Source organism: Capricornis sumatraensis, chromosome 7, assembly GCF_032405125.1.
Source record: "Capricornis sumatraensis isolate serow.1 chromosome 7, serow.2, whole genome shotgun sequence".
Lineage (NCBI taxonomy): Eukaryota > Metazoa > Chordata > Mammalia > Artiodactyla > Bovidae > Capricornis > Capricornis sumatraensis.
Window position 1 is genome coordinate 75,094,706 of NC_091075.1, and position 16,337 is coordinate 75,111,042.

At 38.1% G+C, this 16,337-nt stretch overlaps 1 protein-coding gene across 1 annotated transcript; it reads left to right on the forward strand.

Moving 5' to 3' along the window:
• The first annotated feature begins 400 nt into the window (after nucleotides 1-400).
• LOC138082093 (RE1-silencing transcription factor-like) lies at nucleotides 401-15,878 on the forward strand. Its single transcript, XM_068975338.1, has 3 exons — nucleotides 401-1,304; nucleotides 7,063-7,146; nucleotides 13,338-15,878. Exons 1-3 carry the CDS (start codon nucleotides 410-412, stop codon nucleotides 15,347-15,349), a joined length of 2,991 nt encoding a protein of 996 aa, XP_068831439.1. The 5' UTR covers nucleotides 401-409; the 3' UTR covers nucleotides 15,350-15,878.
• The last annotated feature ends 459 nt before the right edge of the window (nucleotides 15,879-16,337 follow it).

The window sequence follows — 16,337 nt, forward strand, 5'->3', positions numbered from 1 at the left end:
GACCAGTAAACTGTTGAAGGGGGAGTTAAGAGGATAGCAGTTTACTATTCATGTATAGAATTTAAAATATACTTTTAAGTAGCTCTAAAAATGAAGATAAATTAATTTTTCCACCAGAAAGTAAAAGTGCTTGAGGGAAGACATGCCATGTGTCCCACACTTAATAGAATTTCCTATAGGGGTCATAGAAGTTTCTCTGATGACTGCAGTAAAGAGAATTTGAGATTACAAAGCTATTTTAAAGACATTTTCAATAGTTAAGCTGATTGGGTTTAAAGATTATATGGGGAAATGTATTTTTTTTAAGTTACAAAGAATTACAGTGATGTTTTGTTTTAGACCAGTAAAAGTTGTGCTTAAAATGGTGCTTTTATGTTTTTTTGTTTTGTTTTGAATGCAGAGCACAGATATGGCCACCCAGGTAATGGGGCAGTCTTCCGGAGGAGGAGGGCTGTTCACCGGCAGTGGCACCATGGGCATGGCCTTGCCAAATGACATGTATGACTTGCCTGATCTCTCTCGAGCTGAACTGGCTGCACCTCAGCTCATCATGTTGGCAAACGTGGCCTTAACTGGGGAGGTAAATGGCGGCTGCTGTGATTACCTGGTTGGTGAAGAAAGACAGATGGCAGAATTGATGCCTGTTGGGGATAGCAACTTCTCAGATAGTGATGGAGAAGCACTTGAGGAGTCTCCTGAGGTGAAAGGCGAACCCAATGGGCTGGAGAACATGGAACTGGAAAGTTTGGAACTCAACGTTGTGCAGCCACAGCCTGTGTTTGAGGTAGCAGCTGCCTCAGAAACGTACAGCTCAAATAAAGACCTTCCTCAGGAAACACCCGTAGCAGAGGACAAGTGCAAGAACTTGAAGACCAAACCCTTCCGCTGTAAACCATGCCAGTATGAAGCAGAATCTGAAGAGCAGTTTGTGCATCACATCCGAGTTCATAGCGCCAAGAAATTTTTTGTGGAAGAAAGTGCAGAGAAGCAAGCAAAAGCCAGGGAATCCGGCTCTTCTACTGGGGAAGAGGGCGATTTCTCCAAGGGCCCCATCCGCTGTGACCGCTGTGGCTACAATACCAATCGCTATGATCACTATACTGCTCACCTGAAACATCACACCCGAGCCGGGGACAATGAGCGAGTCTACAAGTGTATCATATGCACGTACACCACAGTGAGTGAATATCACTGGAGGAAACACCTGAGAAACCATTTTCCAAGGAAAGTTTACACATGTGGGAAATGCAACTATTTTTCAGACAGAAAAAATAATTATGTTCAGCATGTTCGAACTCATACAGGTAAGAGTACCTTTCTCATTAAGTGTACTGTACACCCCAAAACGGAAAATGTGAAAAATTTCAAACATCTCAGAAGTAAAGAGAATGCCTCACTGCACGCACAGGTACCCATCACCTCTACGCAACAGTTACAAATTATTTTATCACATTTGGCAATCATACCTCCTGTATCAACTCGTACCTCAAATAACAGCTTTATTGAGATATACTCCACTTCGACACAATTCATCCATTTACTGTTAAAATGCATTGGCTTTAGTATGTTCACAGAATTGTGCAGCCAACACCACAATTAATTTTAGTACATCTTCACCCCAAAAGGAATCCCTTCTCAGTGATTGCTGGCCATTTCTCCCCAACACCCCTTAATCACTTTTAAATTGACTCAAATCTGTGTAATTAAAGGGTCTTATTTTTTAAAAGCAATGTTTGTAACTATTGATAATTGCATTACATTTTCTTGGTGTGACTTGGTACCTTTGAGGACTAATTACTGGTCTGAACAACGTAGATAAGGTAACCTAGTACTCTGCTCCTCCCATCAGCAGAGAAAAGGGCTGGGGAATGCTGTTTGCATCAGATCCCATTTGCAGTAGCTGTCACTCTGTAGGACTGAACCCCGTGCTAAAAGTGAGTCTTAGTGAGGAGAGGAATTGATGTTGCAGTGGTAGGCATAAACAAGAAAGCTTACAGATGAAATTCCGTTACAAGAAAAACATTTGCAGCAAGATGTCTAAGCTCCAACAGATGGCTTCTGTGTAATTTAAAATCTGGTCAAGACTACTTCGCAGTCTCCTTGGAATTTAATTTGTAATTAATTGTCTCCGGGCTTTAAAACCATTTTGTTTCAAAAGTGAAAAAAAAAGTACAAACATTTCAAAATTACATGGCATAGGAAAGGAGAGTTTCTTGGGAATCCTACACCATTAATCACTTAACTGTTTTAATTAAACAAACTAGTAGACTAAACTAACGGAGAAGGCAATGGCACCCCACTCCAATACTTTTGCCTGGAAAATCCCATGGACGGAGGAGCCTGGTGGGCTGCAGTCCACGGGGTCGCTAGAGTCGGACACACATGACTGAGCGACTTCACTTTCACTTTTCACTTTCACGCACTGGAGAAGGAAATGGCAGCCCACTCCAGTGTTCTTGCCTGGAGAATCCCAGGGACGGGGAAGCCTGGTGGGCTACCGTCTATGGGGTTGCACAGAGTTGGACACGACTGAAGCGACTTAACAGCAGTAGCAGCCACCTCACCAACAGTATCATAAAACAAGTTCCAGATACCAAATATACTTGTCATAAATACTTCATGTTCCTTTAATAGTTCTGTGAAACATTGGGGCCTAATTTAGGATTGGCCTTAATGTGTAGAACTTTCAGGTAGTAACTGACATATGGAAAAATGCATGAGTTTTACATGTACACATTTATGAATTTTTTTAAAATGGTGTTATTGACCATGGTGAATATTTACAAATCTATACTCATAACCAGGCTTCCCAGGTGGTGCTAGTGGTAAAGAACCCACCTGCCGGCACAGGAGACATAAGAGACCCAGGTTCGATCCCTGATGAGTCAGGAAGATACCCTGGAGTGGGGGCATGGTAACCCACTCCAACATTCTTGCCTGGAGAATCCTGTGGACAGAGGAGCCTGGCAGGCTAGAGTCGGACTCAGTTGAAGTGATTTAGCATTTACCTAACCACACAAGTCATCATAAAGAATATTACCAGTGTCTTTGTCGTACTAAATTTTGATTTTATTAGTGTCAGTTATATTTTAATACTTTCAAAATTGTTGAGTCACTGAACAATTTAAAAAATTTCCCCCAAATCTAAAAATGTTTTCAACGATACTAAGTTAGTTGATTTAAGAACATTTTAAGTGTTCTTAACATTTAAAAAGAAAGATGCAGAGATCTGGAAAAATTTTACTTTTAGTATAAATTTCCAACTTTTTATGTGAATTTTTTGAAACAAAAAAAAGTTATTTATTTGTTTCTGGCTGCGCTGGGTTCTCCTTGCTGTGCTGGAGCTTTAGGGGCTACTCTCTAGTTGCAGATGTCTCACTGTAATGGCTTCTCTGTTGACAGAGCACGGGCTCTTGGCTCATGGGCTTCAGTTGTGGTATGGGGGCTTAATTGCCTCGTGATGTGTGGGATCTTCCAGACCAGGGATCAGACTTGTGTCCCCTGCGTTGACAGGTGGCTTCTCAACCCCTGGACCACCAGAAGAGTTCAAACCTTTTTTGTTACAGTGGTTTTTTGTCATTTAATTATAGTCTAGGTGCCTAATTTTTTTAATATTTTGAAATTTTTTTTTGTTATAATTAGCATACAGTATTCGTTTTAGAGACAACTACAACATAGTGATTTAACATTGTTGCATATCATGAAATGATTAGGTGACTAATTTTAATGGCTGTATTTTATATACTTCATCATCTATTGAATAACTTTCCCTCACCTTAAGGTAAGGTTGATATTTCCACAATAATATTATGACTTCCATAGGTACGCATATCTCATTTTGCATTTTTAGTGTTAAACTTAGTATGTCTTAATACTTTTAAAAAGCTTCCTTCCCCACCACCCCCCATTATGTTTATTTGTGGTGTTTAAAAAAAAAATTCAGAATAATTTATTGGTGTATAAATAGAATACTGTTTTGATTATGTAAATTCTGAGGGTACCTCTGGTTTTAAATGCATGCATGAAAATTATATTTATGGAAAAATTAATTTATCTAGTGCTAATGAGCAGAAATATAGAAATGATCCACAGGAATCACTTGTTAACTTATTTCTCACTTAGGGAACCTTTTCAGGTTTACTTAGTGGGTCTACTGAGTGCTAAGGGTAAGGTGCTTTTACTCTGCTAATCTTCAGAAAAATTTGCTGAGGAAGCAGGGTGTTTAATTACCAAAGACCTGAAGAGATGTTCCCAGGGTCACATGCAGCTAAGATTCAAAGTTCTGAATCTCTTTTTATAGGTAATTATCATGGTAAGCGGCTGAGGATTTTTATTTGAATCTTCACTTAAAAGATTTTTCATTTTGTGGGTTTGATATTTAGCTAGTTCACAATTTCTACTTTTTTTTAAATTAATTTTTATTGAAGTACCCAAATTCTACTTTAAAAGATTACATTTTTGCCTTATGTATGACTGAAAAAGTCCTAGCATTTCTAGAGTATTTATGCCTGGTTTGGTGAGTGACACAGTTGGAAGCAATCTATTTGTTATGAAGAATTTTAAAAGTGAATTATCCTTAGTTGATCCTTCATGTAAATCTGAAAGGGTATTAAATTTTTCTTCCATTCACTTTTTTTGGTAACAGCTTTACTAATATACAATTGATAAACCATACAAATCACCGTGGATTGAACTATTCTGAGTATTTCATATAAATGGAATCGTGTGTGATCTTTGGTGGCTACCTTCTTTCACTTAGTGTATTTTCAAGGTTTATTCATGTCATATGTACAGTACTTGTTTTCCTTTTATTGCCAAATAATACTCTGTTGTATGGATAAGTAATATTTTATTCATCCATTCATCAGTTAATGAATATTGGGTTATTTCCAGGTTTTGGCTGTTAGAGTAATGCTGTTATGAATATCTATATATTTTTGTGTAGATGTAGTATTTTTCTTTCTCTTGGTAAAGTATACACCTAGGAAAGAAATCACTAGACCATATGGTAATTATGTTTAATCATTTGAGTAACTGACAAATTGTTTTCCAAAGTGGCTGCACTGTTTTACAGTCCCACCCATACTGTACTGAGGTTCTGAATTCTCCACAAATAATTCTCCTAACAAATATATTTTAACATCTGTCATTTTGATTGTAGCCATCCTTTGGGTGTGATGTCTTCATGTCTGTGGTTTTGATCTGAATTTTTCTAATGACTAATGATATTGTGCATCTTTTCATGTTTTTATTGGCCATTTATATGTTTTCTTTACAGAAATATATCAAACATTTTTTAAGCTGTCTTAAAATTCTTCCATGTCAAAGTATGCATTTTGTTGCTATGCTGTATTCACAACTAATCTATAGCTACTGACTAATAACAACTGAATAGTTATTAAAAATACATTTAACACTCATCAATGCTTTCTATTTTTTTTGTACTTGTCTTTTCCTTATCCCATTTTTTTAGACACATCTATTACTGTAACTTGGAGAAGACAGTGGCATCCCACTCCAGTACTCTTGCCTGGAAAATCCCATGGATGGAGGAGCCTGATGGGCTGCAGTCCATGGGGTTGCTGAGAGTTGGACTCAGTGACTTCACTTTCACTTTTCACTTTCATGCATTGGAGAAGGAAATGGCAACCCACTCCAGTGTTTTTGCCTGGAGAATCCCAGGGTCGGCGGAGCCTGGTGGGCTGCCGTCTGTGGGGTCGCACAGAGTCTGATACAACTGAAGTGACTTAACAGCAGCATCAGCAGCATTACTGTAACTTACAAAATAACAACTGACGTTTATTGAGGGCTTTGTGTGTTAGGCACTGCATTAAATGCTCTGCGTATATTTTCTTGATTTAAATTGTGACTCAGAGGTTAAAGTGTTGGCCTCCAATGTGGGAGACCCGGGTTCCATCTCTGGGTTGGGAAGATCCCCTGGAGAAGGAAATGGCAACCCACGCCAGTATTCTTGCCTGGAGAATCCCATGAATGGAGGAAGCCTGGTAGGCCACAGTCCACAGGGTCGCAAAGAGTCAGACAAGACTGAGCGACTTCACTTTCAAAGATACTTTTACAGAAAAAGAAGCTTGTCCAGAGTCATAATTACTATCTTGTGGCCAAAGAACAGGTGAAAACAAATTATCAAGCCTTTTTTTTTTAATGTAATGTTCCATTGTGTGAGAGACAGCTGCTTTTATTTTTATTTATTTTTTAATTTTTCTGGCTGCACCCTGTGGCATGTAGGATCTTTGTTCCCCATCCAGGGATCCAAACCGTGCCCTCTGCATTGGAGGTGCAGAGTCCTAACCACTCGACTGCCAGGGAAGTCCCTATCAAGCTTTTTTAAAAAAATATGTTTTGTGGTTGACAGTGTGTGTCCTAAAAATACGTATTTCCTGCCTTTGAGTCTTTTAATTCTTTAGTAAATTACTGGCCTGTCATATTCAGTTACTCTCATCCCTGTCGGTTAATGATTATAATTGCTTTAACACTGACCTGACTATTTTATAAATGTTCTGGCTACCACTTGAAAATTTTAGCTTGAAACAATAGCTTCCTCACTCAGAAATGTTATTGCTTGAAGCTAACAATTTCAAATAGTAGTTTTATCATTTATAAAGACCAAAAAAATTACCCAAAATTACTCAAGTCATAGCATCAGAAAATTTGGGTAGATTTTTAAAAGAATATCATTGAAATATAGTTGATTTACAATGTAGTGAATTTTTTTAAGGATAATTCTGTTTTTAAAATGTTGCTGATAACCTGATCCAAGATAGTTTTTCAGTTCTTAATATTTAATGTAATAACATGTAGCATTACTATGAAAATTAAAAGGGCTATGAGAATTCAGAAAGCCAATGATACTTTTTATTAGCAAAGCTGAAATAATGTATTTATGTGTGTTTTAAATGATCTTTCTAATACATGATAAAAATTGATCATTTTGCCAGGAACAGGGAAAAAAATCTTCAACACTGCATGATGTGTATATGGTTGATAAGAATGGTATTTGCATTATTTTATCATATTTGAACACTAATCATTATATTTTTGTAGGTGAACGTCCGTATAAATGTGAACTTTGTCCTTACTCAAGTTCTCAGAAGACTCATTTAACCAGACATATGCGTACTCATTCAGGTTGGTAAGAAATGGGAACTTAAAAAAAAAGTTTTTTTTATTGTAGTGCTTTACAATGTTGTGTTAGTTTCCACTGTACAGCAAAGCGAATCAGTTATACAGTATACATATCTATCCTTTTTAGACTTTTTTCCCATCTAGGTCACCACAGATCATTGAATAGAGTTCCCTGTGCTATAAACAGTAGGTTCTCATTAGTTACCTATTTTATCATAGTAATTCATATATATATGTCAGTCCCAATCTTCCATCTATCGTTTTTAGTAAAGTGCCATTATAAGAAAGTTCTTCTAGACTCGGAACTAGATCCTAAATGTTTATTTATAGCATAATTCTGAAATTAGAATTAAAAATTAGTGGTCTACTAGGGTAGAGCTGTATTAAATGGAGATTCCTAACCAGGGAGTCCATAGGTGGAATGTCTAAAACTGAATGTAGATGTATGTGTGTACTTTGTCCAGGCGGAGGGTCCTTAGTTGTTACCAAAACTTCCAAGTTCCATGATGTAATAAAAGTTGAACATAGACCAAGGCTGGTTAATCCTTTTTGAACTGACTCTGCTTTCTCATACTCCCACCCAGCTGCCCTTGCCTCCCTTAGCCTCCAACAGGGCATAACACCAAGTTTCATACTGTGTGGTTACCAGGTTCCAGGGATTCCTTCTTAGCTGCTCAGTTTCTGAAATTTGGATTTGTTCTCTTGGGAGTTGATAGGGCTTGTGAGGGCTGATTTATAAAGAGCCAAACTTTAAAGAATAGTAGATAACCAGGATTCCAATTTATTAACTTATAATAGATAAAATATAGGACTATAGCAAGTTGAAGATTTATATCCCCTCCAGTGACTGAAATTATCAAGAGCGCCAACCAGAATTGGTCTCCATTATTAAAAACGTAGATAGATGGCAAAGTTAGGTCAATATTAGCATAGTGGTCTTGAATGGATAATTCGTTTTAGTCACACTGGCCCTTGGTGAACACGCACATCTGATCAGCATATTCTCCTAAATTTAGAATATATAGCCCCGTGGGGGAATTCTGCTAAAATTTTCCTGTGTATCAAAGTGTATATAGACCCAAATCCCTTACCTTAGGATAATAGTTTGTGCTGTTTAATTGGATAGCCACTATCCATATGTGGTTACTGAGTTTGTGAAATGTGGCTGGTTTGAATTGAGATGCATACCTGAATTTAAACAATATGAAGAAAATTATATAAAATCTTTTAAAAATATTGATTACATTTTGGCATGATGCTGAATATAGTGGGTTCAGTAAGTAAAATTATTGTTACTTGGTTTTTTGGGGTTTTTTTTTTTTTAGCCTTTGTAATGTGACTGCTAGACAACTTAAAGTTGCCTCTGTTTTTATTTTATTTCTGTTGGGTATTGCTTTTTTAAGTCAGTGATTAAGACTCGATTACAGTATGAATTCTAATTTGAGCAGCTGTGAGGGATCACAGCATGTTTACTGGCCCTTCTTGACCTTACATGCTTGTCAAGTTTTATACTTTGAATGCTCCTTCTCAATCTTCTTGACTGTTGAATTGAGTCACATAACCAGAAACCTGTTTTTAGTATTACTTTTGGGTGCTTCGTGGTTTCACTTTCTGCAGGTAACATGGATGCTTTGTTGAGGATAGGCCATCATATCCTACTAATATTTGTGCTGTAGCCTTTAAATAAGAGTTTTTCATGACTTAGATCATTTCCATTTTCATAACTGTCTTGTGATAGTGTGTGTGTGTGTGTGTGTGTGTGGCTTAGTCGGGTCCGACTCTTTGCAACCCTATAGACTGCAGCCCACCAGGCCCCTCCATCCATGGAATTTTCCAGGCAAGAACACTGGAGTGGGTTGCCATTTCCTTCTCCAAAAGGAACTATAGAAAGAAAGAAAGGGAAGTCATTCAGTCGTGTCCGACTGTTAGCAACCCCATGGACTGTATAGCCCACCAGGCTTCTCCATCCATGGAATTCTCCAGGCAAGAGTACCGGAATGGGTTGCCATTTCCTTCTCCACTTGTGATAATAAATTCTGTTATTGTCCCCATTAAAGCCTTGAAGAAATACAACCATTTTTTCTGTGGAATGTCCTCTCTTCTGGATTTGTCTTTAGCTTTCTCATGGTATCTTTAGTTTTTCCTAGTTCCCTGTGCCTTGTATAACATGTACACTGGTAATTAAGTCTAAATGCTTGAATTGTAAGTGTCTCAGTTGAAATATCTGGTCAACCTTATATTAGTGTCACTGGATCAGATTGACAACACACTTGTATGTTTTTCATTGAATCTGTAATACTATTGTCACTGTATAAATGTTTATCTCTGTTTTACACCAAACAATAATGATTGCCTGAATGATTTTGTATTGATTACTGTTATCTTTTGTTATATTTTAAAGTTGATTTTTACTAGTTGCCATTGTAATATAACAAATATTTTTAAAGTGTTAACAATGAGTAGCGGTTACTATTTATTGTATGCATGCTGGGTACTAAAAAATTGAAACTTGTTATCTCAAATCTTAGTACCTCTAGAATACTTAAATCCCAGTTTATAGATTAGGACACTGGTTTTGAGAAGATAAATGTTTTATCTAAGGTTAATTTGTCATTCCTCCAATTTAGAAGAGCTAGGGTTTGGCTTCAGATTTTCACACCCTCATTTTTAGTCATCAGCAGTGTTTACAGAGTATTATGGCTCAGCAAATGGCTCAGGAAGCTACAGAATAACGAAATTGGAAACACAAAGTATGGAAATAGCAAAGCCACCATCTTTTATTGGATGCCAATAATTCGTGAGTCACTAACAGGAAACAAACATAGCTAGTTTGTTTTGTGTATGAGTGTGCTGAATTATTTCCAGTGGATCCTGTATTGCAAATCATTGAGGCTAAATGTCAAATTGGGAAGGTAGCCTTCCTAACTGGGTTGCATGGAGTGAACATCTTTGGTGCTTTCTCTGTGGTCTGGAGTCTGATCTTTACAGGTCAGCTTGGGTATTCACTTCCCTGTTCATCTTTTAGGGAAGAGAAGTGTGTGCTTAGATTAATTTCTGGAAGAGATTAGGCTCCGTTGAGTTGGTACATTTTAGCTAAAATGACAAATTAGTTAGTGAAACAAAACCACATTGGTTATTTCCTTGGAGCAGTTCCATTCAGGTAGGTCTTCTGAGGCCAAAGTAAGAAGGGATCAGAGTAATGGTGTGATGAAATATATAGACACACTAACCTAATCAGCTGCTATTCTGTGTTTTATTTGTGTTTGCAAGTAATGGTTTTGAAGCATCCTCACTTAAATAGTTTAGAGATCCTGATACATTCAGTTTTTGTTTGCCATTATATTTTTGTATGTATCACCCTGGATAGTTCCCCCATTCTCCTAGCATAGGAGTTCATTTTGAAAATTTTTAAACAGTATTTTATTAAGTCTAATTTACACACATGAAAATGCACACATCTTAGGTTTACAGGTCAGTGACTTTATATATGTTTTCTTTTATTTGACTGCCATCTAGGTGAAGACACCAGCTGTTTCTACTACCCTTAGAAAAGTTCCCTCTTTATTCTTTCCAGTCAGTACTCCCCTATTTCCCCTCAACTGATAACTCTGATTTCTGTTAATTTTCTTTTACTTCTGTAAAATGTTTTTGGAGATTCATTCCATGCTGCATTATCAGAACTTTTTGTTTATTGCTGAGTAGTATGCCCCTATTACTGTTTAATTAGAAATTCCCTTTATACTCTTCCTGGGCTCTTTTTGATAAGAATGTGCCTTACATCTGTAATTTATTTAGGAAGGATAAAATAGACATATGACACATTCATAAAAGTAAAATTAAAAATGAGTAAATATTCCTAGAACTGGAAAAGGGAATTAAGTTAAAACTGTTGGTACAGGGCAAAAGAATGTTCATTCAGCTAGGTATTAATAAACTGAACTTGATGAACTGATTTTTCAGTACAATAAAGATTTAATGACAATAAAGCAAAAATGGGGGTGGAGTGAAGGAAGTGGTTAAATGATGTCATCATAGTTTTAAACAGAATCCTAGGAACTCCCATTCCCTGACTGTTTCACACATGGAGGCTTATACCTTACTTGATGCAGGCTATGTAAATACCCTCATTCATTAGGGCTTATAAAATGACATTTATTTATTTATGGCTGTGCTGGGTCTTCATTGCTGTGCAGGCTTTTCTCAAGTTGCGGTGAGCCGGGGCTTCTCTTGGGGTGCTCCCTGTCATGGTGTCTCTTGGGGAGCACAGGTTCTCGGGTGCACAAGCTTCAACAGTTGTGGCAGATAGGCTCAGTAGTTGAGCCTCTCAGACCCTAGAGCACAGGCTCAGTAGTTGTGGCACACAGGCTTAGTTGCTTCTCAACATGTGGAATCTTCCTGAATCAGGGATCAAATCTGTGTCTCCTGCATTGGCAGGCAGATTCTTTACCACTGAGCCACCATGGAAATCCAAAAAAAGACATTTTCATTATAATTCTTTAATGAACTCAAATATTTTCCGAAAGTGATCGACTCCATTCAGCAACTCTTTGTATACTCAAAGGCAGAGTTTATATATATAGTAAGGCCAGATAAGCACATGAAATCTTCCCTTTTGTTTAGCCATTCTATAACTTAGACCAGTTTATTCCAAAAGTCATGAATTACGGGTAATGTATATTGACTGTTTGGCCATCTGTCCTATACTAAGTGCTCGGAATGGATTGGATTATTTATAGTTTACAACACTTAAGAGTACTTTACAAATGAGGAAATTGAGCCTTAGAGAGTTTTCAGTACTTTGCTGAAGACCTCACGATAAGTTGCAGAGCCCCATATTTGATCCCTCCAGGTATTCTTATTGTAGAACAAGTTCTTAACAGTTATGTCACGTTTCTTTTCCCCATTCTGTGTCTGTATATGTTAAGTAGATGTTTGTCTCCATTTAAGTCATTTAATGGAAAGGACAAGATAGGACCAAGTAGAGAGTAATGCATTGTGTTGTTAGAAATCTGTTGGTAGACTAATATGTGGTCACTGACAAAGGGAACATAGTCATAAACTGCATTTTCAGTCTGCCATACCTGAACAAGTTTTTGTGATCTGTCGTCAGACATCTTTTTAATCAGGTAAAGCTTAGCATCTTTGTGGTTTTATCAATGTCTGAATAGTTTTGCTTTATGAAAAAAGATTTGGTGTGAATTTGAGAATGTTCGAGAGATGAATTTTCATAAATGTCAATTTCCATTTTTCTGCTATGCATTCGATTGGACCAGTGGGGTTTGGATACCGTTTGGTAATATTTGCTAGACTGTGATCTAGATGGGTATGTATTCAGGTAGAATGAGTTAAATCTTATGCCTTTCATTTGGGGGTGGGTGGGAGGCTTCTGGTCTTGTATGTGCCTGTTGTTATGACTTCTTGTTCTTATTTAATATGCCATATCTATTTGTATGCCACTTTTCATTTACCTAGTTCCTTTGCCCAGTCTAGAAGAAGGTGGGAGAAAATCAAGAAAAGATGTTTAGCTTGTTAAACTTTTTCTGTAGAATAGCAACTCTGGCACTGGAAAAGTTAGACTCAGCTCTTGCCATAAAGGACAAAGGGTTAAATTGAAAGAAAACATGTTTTGCTCCCTGAGGCCAAGGCATTGTTTTAAAATTTTCACACGGAAGGTCTGGGAGTGTGGCAGAGAGTGTAAAATACTTGAAATTCCATGGTTCATCTTAAATGAATGTATGGGAATTTTGTGTTCTATTCCATTATATGTTTAAAGATAAAAACTTTAAAATTACCTTATCTCTTTGAGTACCCTTGTCCTAGAATTAACATTAAGAACCCAAGCCCCAAGGGGTAGCCCCCAAAAAAGCCAGGATAAGTTTGCCAGTAATTGTTGTGTACTTCTTGATGAATCTGTGTTCTTTACTAGTGATTAAAAGCATTAGTTAATGAATTTTTGAAATATGATTAATTGAGATAATTATTCTTCCATTTGATATGAGAATCAGTCAAAGGATAGAGCAAAGATATACAAATAAATATGGTAAATATAAGTTGCATGATAAAGTCTTCATGAAATAGTTTTGGTGGTTTTATTTTATTTATATATATATCCACTTCTTGATGAACATATTTGAATAAATCTTGAATTCATTTCTTAATGTGTGCCTTCTGTAACATCTCTTGTCTACCTTCAGGTGAGAAGCCATTTAAGTGTGACCAGTGCAGTTATGTGGCCTCTAATCAACATGAAGTGACCCGCCACGCGAGACAGGTTCACAACGGGCCTAAACCTCTTAACTGCCCACACTGTGACTACAAAACAGCAGACAGAAGTAACTTCAAAAAACACGTGGAGCTACATGTTAATCCACGGCAGTTCAACTGCCCTGTATGTGACTATGCAGCTTCCAAGAAGTGTAATCTGCAGTATCATTTCAAATCTAAGCATCCTACTTGTCCTAATAAAACCATGGATGTCTCAAAGGTGAAACTAAAGAAAACCAAGAAGCGAGAGGCTGACTTGCCTGATAACAAAATCACCAGTGAGAAAACAGAAACAGAGCAGACAAAAGTAAAGGGGGATGTGACTGGGAAGAAAAACGAGAGGCCTGTAAAAGTGGAGAAGAAAGAGAATGTTTCAAAAGAGAAGAAGCCTTGTAGTAATGCCTCAAGCCAAGTGACCACCAGAACGCGCAAATCTGCCATGGAAGCTAAGGAAGTGGATGTGTCCCCGGGAAACAATTCAGAAAAAAGCTGCAAAAGCAAGAAAAGCAAAAGGAAGGTGGAAGCTGAAGCCCATTCCTTACAAGAGCCTGTTAATGATGAGGAACCTGTGACAAAAAAGAAAAAGAAGGCAGAAAGCAAATCCAGAAATAGTCAGGAAGTGCCAAAGGGTGACAGCAAAGTAGAGGAGAATAAAAAGCAAAACATTTGCTTGAAAAACAGTACAAAGAAGAAAACTGTGAGAAGTAAATCCTGTAAGAAAAGCAGCCAGCCTGCTCCGAGGAGGCCCACTCAGATGGAGTCTGCTCAGGTGGGGTGTGTTCAGACGGAGCCGCTGCCGCCTCCTTCTCCTCCCCCTCCCCCTCCCATGGGGTGTGGTGAAGTTGAGGCTGTCCAGAAGGGGCCTGTTCACATGGAGCCATCTCCTCCCATGGAGCCTGTTCAGGTGACCCCTGTTCAGATGGAGCCTTCTCTTCCTCCTCCTCCCCCAGAGCCTGCTCAGGTGGGGTCTGTTCAGATAGAGCCTCCTCCACCCCCTCCCCCTGTGGGGGATGCTGAGATCGAGGTTGTTCAGAAGGAGCCTGTTCAGACAGAGCCGCCTCCTCCCACAGAGCCGGTCCCCAGAAGGTCTCCTCGAAAAGATAACAGAAAGGAAAAGTCCAGCATGCTGAGTGAAATGGCACGGAAGGAGCAAGTGCTTATTGAGGTTGGCTTAGTGCCTGTTAAAGACAAGCAGCTTCTAGAAGAAAGTGCGAGTGCACAGGATCTCTTCCCACCATCACCACCCCTGCCAAAGGAAAAGTTAAAAGGGGAAGACTCGGAAGACCAAAATGTGTTCCCTGCAGGCGAAGGCAATAAGGAAGCCCCTCTTGAAAAAGTGGGAGCAGAAGAGGCAGATAAGAGTCTGGCTGGTGTTGCTGCTGTTATCAAGGAATCTGCCAACGCTTCATCCTCTGAACAAAACTTGAATATGCCAGAGGGTGAAACTTCAGAGGATAAACCTCAGGCTGAAGCTATGCTGTATGCAATGGAGACGGACACTGATGAGAAGCAAGCAGAGAATTTCCCCAGCAGAGACTCGGCAGTTGAAGAACCAGTTTCACCCCCACTGCCTTCTCTACCGCTAGAAAAACATGAAGCCGTGTCCACAACTGCTGTGGCATCACCTCCTGTCACCGTGGCAGTAAATGAGTCTCAGGAAATGGATGAAGACGAAGGCATCCACAGTCATGATGGAAGTGACCTAAGTGACAACACGTCAGAGGATAGTGATGATTCTGGATTGAACGGGGCTCGGCCAGTTCCACAGGAGACCAGTGGGAAAGATGGAAAGGATGCCTTGGCTGTCAAAGTGGCCGAAGGAGATTTTGTTTGTATCTTCTGTGATCGTTCTTTTCGAAAGGAAAAAGATTACAGCAAACACCTCAATCGCCATTTGGTTAATGTATACTTCCTTGAAAAGGCAGCTCAAGGGCAGGAGTAATGAAACTCTGGTCAAGGCCTCAGTTCTTAGTGTATAAGGTCTCTGACATTTTATATTCATTTGGAGTAGTAGACAGCCTTTTGTTTTTAAAATTAATTACTGTCCAATCCTGATTTTTAAGTGGCACTCTTTTTCTTAGGACTCCGTGTACCTATTGATGTACACATTTTAGTAAATCCAAGGGAGTTAGTATACTAAACCAGCAGTCATCTAAACCTGTTAGCTTTTTAAAAATATTTTCATCTTTTGCCTTTAACTGAACCAAGAATGCCAAGGTGGTATTAGAGCATCCTATCACTTTGTTCAGCAATAACTTGTCGGTTTTTTCCTCATGTCTGTCTTCCTGTTCACTTTAGTTTATTCTTCATTCCTTGTTTAGCCCTATAAAAATTGGCTTACTTAAATAGCAAATTACTTGAAGAATTTGCCTGCTTTATTTAAAGTTAGCACTTTAAAATTGTGTTAAAGATGAGAAAATACATTGAATTTGAAGAGAAATTCTGCCAACAGTAGATATTCTATCAGTTCAGGTATTTACTTCCTGAGTTTTGATCAATAGGTATTTCTTATTTGTGTATATGTTAATTGTCATAAAAAACACTGATTTTGGTGTGTTTTTTTGTTTTGGTGCTTTAATGGCTTAAGATTGCACTTTTAAAATCTATGCAGTTACATTTTTTTTCCCCTAGAACTAGCATTTGTGTTGAACAGTAATACTTTATACATATATTTGCATTTTATGTTTTCCTCTTTGGAGGGATGCTTTTAATCTTGTTTGAAAAAGGGCAGGTTTTTTTTTCCCCCTCTTTGCTGCAATTGTCTTGCAGAATATTATTGTGTGCAAATTTCTGAGCAAATGAAATATGTAGGTTCAATTCATATATATGCCAGAGTCTGCATTTCAAATGTTATTTATTTTAAATGGATGTAGTGAAATCATAGCTCTCAGTTTGAGCTTTACAATAAATAAACCACTAGATCTATATTG